Source organism: Monodon monoceros, unplaced genomic scaffold (assembly GCF_005190385.1).
Source record: "Monodon monoceros isolate NGI ecotype Baffin Bay Population unplaced genomic scaffold, NGI_Narwhal_1 Super_Scaffold_22, whole genome shotgun sequence".
NCBI lineage: Eukaryota > Metazoa > Chordata > Mammalia > Artiodactyla > Monodontidae > Monodon > Monodon monoceros.
Window position 1 is genome coordinate 49,464,704 of NW_021703779.1, and position 8,689 is coordinate 49,473,392.

At 44.2% G+C, this 8,689-nt stretch overlaps 1 protein-coding gene across 1 annotated transcript; it reads right to left on the reverse strand.

The window, feature by feature from the left end:
- Positions 1-7,754: 7,754 nt before the first annotated feature.
- LOC114905571 (histone H3.3-like) lies at positions 7,755-8,321 on the reverse strand. Its single transcript, XM_029239871.1, has one exon. It carries the CDS (start codon positions 8,207-8,209, stop codon positions 7,799-7,801), a length of 411 nt encoding a protein of 136 aa, XP_029095704.1. The 5' UTR covers positions 8,210-8,321; the 3' UTR covers positions 7,755-7,798.
- Positions 8,322-8,689: the final 368 nt, after the last annotated feature.

Below are 8,689 nucleotides of genomic sequence, written 5' to 3' on the forward strand. Positions count from 1 at the left end.
TTTATGGGGATTCCCTTGCATGTTATTTGTTGCTTTTCCTTTGCTGTTTTTAATAATTTTTCTTTGTGTGTATTTTTTGTCAGTTTGGTTAATATGTGTGTCAGCATGTTTCTCCTTGGGTTTATCTTGTGTGGGACTCTTTGTGCTTCTTGGACTTGATTATTTCCTTTCCCATGTTCAGGAAGTTTTCTACTATAATCCTTTCAAATATTTTGTCAGACCCCTTTTATTTTTCTTCTTCTTCTGGGACCCCAATAATTCGAATGTTGTTGTGCTTAATGTTGTCCCAGAGGTCTCTGAGACTGTCCTCCATTCTTTTTTTTTTTTTTGCTGTACGAGGGCCTCTCACTGAGTGGCCTCTCCCGTTGCGGAGCACAGGCTCCAGACGCGCAGGCTCAGCTGCCATGGCTCACAGGCCCAGCTGCTCCACAGCATGTGGGATCTTCCTGGACCGGGGTACAAACCTGTGTCCCCTGCATCGGCAGGTGGACTCTCAACCACTGCGCCATCAGGGAAGCCCTGTCTTCCATTCGTTTCCTTTATTTTTCTTTATTCTGCTCTGCAGCAGTTATTTCCATCTTTCTTTCTTCCAGCTCACATATCCATTCTTCTGACTCTGTTATTCTTCCTTTGATTCCTTCTAGAATAATTTTAATTTCAGTTATTTGTTGTTCATTACTGTTTGTTTGTTCTTTAGTTCTTCTAGATCCTTGTTAAACTTTTCTTGTATTTTCTCCATTCTGTTTCCAAGATTTTGGATCATGTTTCTTTTCATTACTCTGAATTCTTTTTCAGGTATTTTGCCTATTCACTCTTCATTTATTTGTTCTTGTGGGTATTTATCTTGCCCCTTTGCCTGTAAGATATTTCTGTGTCTTCTAATTTTGTCTAATTTACAGTATTTGAGGTCTCCTTTCCCTAGGCTGCAGGTCGTATTTCCTCTTGCTTCTGTTCGATGACCCCAGTAGTGGGGTTTGTCCACTGTCTTGTGTAGGCTTCCTTATGGGAGGGACTGGTGCCTGCGTTCTGGTGCCTGGATCTGAGTCTTTTCCCTCTAATGAGCAGGGCCATGTCAGGTGATGTGTTTTGGGCTGTCTGTGAGCTTAGTATGACTTTATGTCATCTGTGTGCTGATGGGTGAATTTGTGTTCCTGTCTTGTTTGTTTTTTGGTGTGAGGCATCTAGTGCTGGAAGCAGTAGGGTGGAGCTGGGTCTTGGATTCAGATAGAGGCCTCATTGAGAGTTCTCAGCGATTAATCTTCCCTGGCGTCAGGAATTCTCTAGTGGTACAGCATCCTGGATTCAGTGCTCTCACTCCAGAGCCTCAGGCGTGACTTCTGGTCAAGGGACAGAGATCCCCAAATCACTCATCTGACATTAAAGTGGTTTAAAAGAAAAGACTAACAAAACCCCAGAAAAATGGTAAAAGTAAAATCAAACAAGCAGAAAGAGAAACAAGGAAACTTGCACACACAAAAGAGACAAAAACAGAACCAAGTAAATCAGATAGCAAAGGAACCACCAGACAAACAAAAGAACCCAAGAAGGAAATCAAACAATTAAGAAAAAAGCTGACAAAATCCCAAAACATAAAACAACACCAAAGCAAAGTGTCAACTGAAGAATGAAGCAAAGAAACAAAACAAACAGAGAAAAATTATATAAAAAGGAAAAAGAGAATGGGGAAGGAAGACAGAACAACAGAAATCAATGTAGAGACAGAAATATAAAAAAATAGATTAGAAAATATATTAAAGCAAAAAAAAAAAAGACAAACAAAATCCCAGCAAATGGTAAAAACAAAATCAAACAAACAAAAACAGAAATAAGGAAACACACACGCACCTAAAAGAAACAAAAACAGAGCCAAATACAACAAAATCAAGAGAAAAACAGACAAATAGAATAACTCAAAAATGAAATCAAACAGTTAGGATTAAAACTAACAAAACACATAACCTAAAAAAAAATCAAACAGTGTGCCAACTGAAGAATAATGTGAGGAAGCAAAACAAACTGATAAAAATGATTTAAAAATTATAAGAATAAAATAAAATACAAAGGGAAAAATCACAGGACAACAGAAAAACAAAGTAGAAATGGAAATATTTTAAAAAAGGCAAATATATTAAAGAAAAAGAGGAAGAAAGGAATAAGGGAAAAGAACACAGAACAACAGAAAAGCAAAGTAAAAATAGAAAAGTATAAAAAATAAAAGTATGTTTTAAAGCATGGAAATCCCAAAAGACTAAAAAAATTTATTAAAAAACTAAAACAACAACAAACAAACAAAAATGGAAAGAAAAAGAAACCAAAAAAACCCCCAAAAATTCTAGAACCAACAACAGAATGAATCGAAACATAATAAAATTAATAATAATAATTATGTTTCCCTGGGGTCTCTGCTGTAAGTTTCCTTGCACACACCATGAGCCACAGTCCACCTCTGCTTCCCCAAGGGGATCTCCTTTGCCTCTGTGCTGGTCTCTAGGCCTGCTGTGGGCCCTGTGGAGACCACTCAGAATCTGATCTGGCCCAATTCCTGTGTGTGCTGCCCCCAAAATCCACAGCTGCCAGAGCTAGACCATTTTCATTTGTGGGAACACTCATTGTCTATTCAGATATTCCATAGATGCATGGTCTACCTAGCTGAACATGGGGATTTAATATGCAGCTTGTGCAGCTGATGTAAAGATTTTTGATCTTCCTTAGTCACCCTGTCCCTGGGGTTCAGCTTTGGTTTTATCCTCACGTCTGGTGTGGTCCACCCACAGGAGTCTGGTCCTGAGGCTTCCTTGGAGATCTTCGGCCTGCTCCTGTGAGTAATGGGCACAGAGGTGGTATGACTGCTTGGATCATGGGAGCACCAGTGCTGCTACATGCACAGGGAAGCAGGCAGCCATGGGCACAAGATATATGGCCCTAGTGAGGGCCTTTTCTAGTGCTCAGCATAAGGCACATGAGGGCCAGCCATGGTTTTTGGGTTTATCTTTTGGGTTTACCCAGCCATGCTGGGTTTTTCTGGCACCCAGCAGCAGGCATGTAACGGTCAGCCCTGAGAAGACATTTTTTTAAATTGCCCTTTAGCTGGCACATGAGGGCCTGCTCTGCGGGGGCTTTTATTATTTCTTGGCAGCTGGCATGCAAGATGCAGCCCACAGAAGGCTTCTTTTATTGTCATCGGCAGGCACCAGTGTGTGGATGAGAGAGGTTACAATAGTGGCTCCTCACCCTGCATGTTACTCAGCAGTAGTGCCCTGCTTCCATGGCAGTCCAGTCTTCCTCCATAGGCATTTCCTGCTGTAGATTTCCTCCCTCCTGTCCCCTCAATCCGTCTCCCCACAGCCAACAGCACTTCTCGCTCTGGGTCTGTTCTCCAATCCTCATGCACCAGTTCCCAACCTCTTTGCACAACTGTGAACATATGTCCCAGTCTGGGGCACGTAGGGCCACAGTACGGACCATCTGTGTATTTCTCAATCTGTCCCATCTGCTATAGATAGGCCACTTCACCCTCTTCTGACAGCCTCAAATGCTACCCTTCTGTCCCAATCGATTTTCCCATCAGAGAGGGGGTTTCCACGTTGGAGAGAGGGTTTCCCTGAATTCGGAAATCTCTCCTCTGCTTCAGATCCCCCACCCCAGTGTGCAGGTCCCATCCAACTTCCTCTCCTCCTCCTTCTCCCTTCATATTTTCCATCCTACCCAGTTATACAGGGATCTTTATAGTCCTTTCTGGTGTCCAATGTCTTCTGCTAGTGTTCAGCCAGTGTTCTGTGAGAATTGTTGCATCTATAGATATATTCCTGAGGCATCCGTGGAGAGAGATGAACTCCACTTCCACCTACTTTTCTGCTATCTTGAATCTCTCTCTCTACAGTGCTGTTTTAACTACTAGAGTTTGTATTATAATCTGAAGTCTATAAGAGTGATACTTCCAGCTTTGTTCTTCTTTTTCAAGATTACTTTGGCAATTTGAGGTCTTTTGTTGTTCCATATAAATTTTAGGATTATTTGTTCTAGTTCTGTGAAAAATGTCACAGGTATTTTTATAGGGATTGCATTAACTCTCTATTTATTTGGGTAGTATGGCCATTTCAACAATATTAATTCTTCCAATCCAAGAGCAGGGCATAACTTTCCTTTTCTTTGTATCATCTTCAATTTCCTTCATCAATGTTTTATAGTTTTCTGTGTATAGGTCTTTCACTTCCTTGGTTATGTTTATTCTAGGTATTTTATAATTTTTGATGTGGTTTTAAACAGAATTTTTTTTTGCTTTCTAGTTCTGTTATTTCATTATTAGTGTATAGAAAAGGAACAGATTTTTGTATATTAATCTTGTATGCTGCAACATTGTTGAATTTATTCTAACAGGTTTTTTGGTGAAGATTTTTTGGTTTTCTATATACAAATCATGTCATCTGCAAGTAGTGACAGTATAAATTCTTCTCACCAGAAGACTGCCAGTAGATCCACGACCCACAGCCCTGCAACCACACTCCCAGGAAACTGGCTCTGCCAACCAGTGGGAAAGCCACAGGAAAACCCAGGGCTCTGCAGTCAGCCATGTTTTAACCTGGGCCTACCTACACATGGCAGAAGCCTCCACACAAGGCAAGACCTGGCAACCAACAAGACTGGAGGCCAGCCACACCTACCATAACACCCACAGTAGTCAGCCCACCAAAAGAGAAGGACCCATGCAGCCCACAATAGAGGACATCCCTAGAGCATATAGCTGTGGTGGCCAGAGGGGAGTGTGCTGCTGTGACACATAGGACATCACCTACAAAAGGCCACATTCAAAAGTCAAGAAATGTAACCAACTTACCAAATACATAGAAATAAAAACAGCAAATTAGAAAAAATAAGGCAACAGAAGAATATGTCCCAAACAAAGGAACAAGATAAAACACCAGAATAAGAATTAAATAAAGTGAAAATAAGCAATCTACTTGAAAAAGAGTTCAAGGTAATGATAGTAAAGACATTCAAAGAACAGAAGGAAAGATTGGATGAACTAAGTGAGAAGTTAAACGTTTCCCAAGATGACAGAATAAGAGGACCAGAGTTTACCTCTCCCCACAAGTACATCAAGAACACATCTACAAATAGAAGAATTCTCACTGAGCACTTGCTGAACACTAACAGAGGACCTGAGACACCTAAAAGGATAAGAAAAGGTCCCCGAATAACTGGGTAGGACAAAAGAGAGAAAATAAAAATAAAGAAAACAGGAAATGGGATGGGACCTGGGCCCCTGGTGGGGAGATGAAGGAGAGGAAATGTTCTCACAATCAGAGAAGACTCCTCACTGGCGAGATCAGCTGAGATAAAAGGGGAGATTTGGGGGCTGTCAGAGGAAAGAGCAGCAATTGGTCTATGACAGGGAGGAAAGAGTGAGACTTACACAGATAGTCAATGTCATAGCCCTGTGCACCCCAGCCTGAGACGGGTGTCTGCCAGTGCTGACAGGGTCTGGGTGCTGGAATGTGGTGTTTGGAGAGCAGACCCAGGGAGAGAACTGCTGTTGGCTGCACAGAGACAGCCTGAGGGGACAGGAGTGAGGAAATCCATAACCAGGAATGCTCCTGGAGGAAGCCCGGGCTACCATAGAAGTGAAGCGCCATTGCAGAGTGATGCATGAAGGGCAGGGTCACCATCAAAACTCTCTCCCCACATGCCAGCCCCCACCTCCACAGGCACTAGGAGAGACTCCTGCAAGAGAAAATGCATGCACCCCAATCGTTGCCAACGTCTCCCCCTCCCACCTGAATGAGTATGCACACTCCAGTCAGCCACCACCCCCAATTCCTCCTTCTGAAACAGGCCTGTGAACCTGGGGTCGCTGTATCGGATCCCTCTTGCCTGGGGAGGGAGCAGATGGCTGTGCGTGACCCATACAGAGAGGTGGGGCTGAAACCAAAGCTGAACTCCAGGAGATGTGTGACTAAGGAAGCAGAGCTGAAATCTCTCCTTGAAGCAGTGCAAACCATGGATTAAGACCCTGTGACTGGAATGGTTAATTCAGCACATGCAGAACATCTGAATGGACACCAAATGCTCCAAGACAGGTCTAACTTCAGCAGCTATAGACTTTGTGGGGACATAAACGTGGGGGTTGGGACAGGCCAAAGAGTAAGCTGTCCCCATAGCACCCAAAGCAGGTCCAGATCCATAATTACTGCAATCCTTGGACCTGACTTCAGTGGATCTACATTGGGGCTTGGGGAAAACAACATCTGAGAGACAATAGGGCCAGCCACTGGCATATCCACAGGTAAGGTGGGACAGAGAGCAGTGCCTACAACAGTGTAAGCTGAGAGCTTGCACAACAGGTAAAAGGTGACACCACAGAGCACACACACAGGTGAACTCCTCCAGAGGAGGAAGACTCAGTGGCTTCCGTCCAAGTGGGAGTGGTCCAATCCCACCTATATCACACTGCAGAACAAAAACAAAGCTAAGAAACAGATCTGGGTTCCTCTAACCTAAGAATTAGGGAGCAGACCTCACTTCTGACAGGGCAGTGAACATCACAGAGCAAAGGGGAAGCCCTGCTCAATATTCAGTGCAGGCTTTGGTCATCACAACATCAGTCACACCTCCTATAAAGGGGATAGCAGCCAGTATACATTGAGGAAAGAGGTGGCAGATATCTATATTAAAAACAACCCTCAGGAGGAGCTTCAAGATGGTGAAAGAGTAAAACGTGGAGATCACCTTCCTCCCCACAAATATATCAGAAATACATCTACATGTGGAATAACTCCTACAGAACACCTACTGAACGCTGGCAGAAGACAGACATCTGAAAAGGTGAGAAACTCCCCAAGAACCTGGGTATGGCAAAAGAAAAAAGAGAAAACAGAGGCAAAAGAATAGGGACGGGACCTGCACCAGTGGGAGGGAGCTGTGAAGGAGGAAAGGAAGACTTTCCACTCACGGAGACTGCGGGTGGTGGAGGGGGCAAGCTTCGGAGCCACAGAGGAGAGTGCAGCAACAGGGGTACGGAGGGCAAAGCAGAGACATTCCCGCAAAGAGGATCGGTGCCGACCAGCACTCACCAGCCCTAGAGGCTTGTTTGCTCACCTGCCAGGGCGGGTGGGTGATGGGAGCTGAGGCTCCGGATTCGGTTGTATTTCAGGGAGAGGACTGGGTTTGGTTGTGTGAACACAGCCTGAAGGGGGTAGGTGCACCACAGGTAGCTGGGAGGGAGTCTGGGAAAATGTCTGGAGCTGTCGAAGAGGCGAGAGATTTTTCTTTTTTCTTATTTTTTATAGTTTAATGTATTTTAATAGCAAACTTACAGGAACAGCACAGAAGACAGACAACATCAAAAACATGTACTTGCATATAGGACAACTCAGTTACAAAAGTATAGTGAATGGATGGAATCTACTGTATGATAAAAATGCTACAAACACCATTTAGTTGCAGTCAATAAGAATTTTACTTGTTTTAAAAAAAATCCAAATGATGGCATTGTCCAGAAAAATTTAACAGGTTTATTTATAATTGTTATAAAGTTGAACTGCTGAAACTTGTTCACTGAAACATTTTGACTTGCATTAATGCTTTATGTCCCTGCATTTATATTAAAAATTCACACACAAATGAAAATGGTAAAACTGCCAATACCTGATTTCTGTCCCCCATTTTTCCACCTGCAATCATATACTTAGGTACCTTTTGACCCCACAGGGTGGGGGGGAATCTAACGTTCAGAACTACCAATAACAGGAAGAGAATTTTTTTTTTTAAAGAATGAAATGTTTCCCATCATAGTGGATTCTTAAGCACGTTCTCCACGTATGCAGCGTGCTAGCTGGATGTCTTTTGGCATAATCGTTACACGTTTGGCATGGATAGCACACAGGTTGGTGTCTTCAAAAAGGCCAACCAGATAGGCCTCAGTTGCCTCCTGCAAAGCACCAATAGCTGCACTCTGGAAGCACAGATATGTTTTGAAGTCCTGAGCAATTTCCCGCACCAGACTCTGGAAGGGAAGTTTGCGAATCAGAAGTTCAGTGGACTTCTGATAACGTCTAATTTCACGGAGTGCCACGGTACCAGGCCTGTAACGATGAGGTTTCTTCACCCCTCCAGTAGAGGGCGCACTCTTGTGAGCGGCTTTTGTAGCCAGTTTCTTCCTCGGTGCTTTACTACCGGTCGATTTGTGGGCAGTCTCCTTTGTACGAGCCATGGTATAAAGACCTCCTTACTTACCTCCCTTCTCCTTCGGCTGAAGCTCAGCGAGCTAGAGGCGGCGCTGGCATCAGAGAGTGACAGTGGTGTGGTGGCGGCAGTGAACACAATTAAGAGACTTTTTCTTGCCTGTTTGTTTCACAATGCGGGAGGAGAGGGGATTAAGATCGCCGCTTAAACAAGCTCCAGAGATGGGCACAAGCCACAGCTATCAGCATGGACCACAGAGATGGGCACGAGATGCCAAGGCAGCTGCTGCAGCCACCAAGAAGTCTGTGAGCAAGCACAGGTCACTATCCACACCTCCCTCCCGGGAGCCTGTGCAGCCAGCCACTGCCAGGGTCACATGATTCAGGGAAAGTTTCCCCGGGAGAACACAGGGCATGCCTCACACTGGTGCAACGTCACGCCAGCCTCTGCCACCGCAGGCTCGCCCCTGATTCCATACCACTCCCTCACCCCGGCCTCAGTGAGCCAG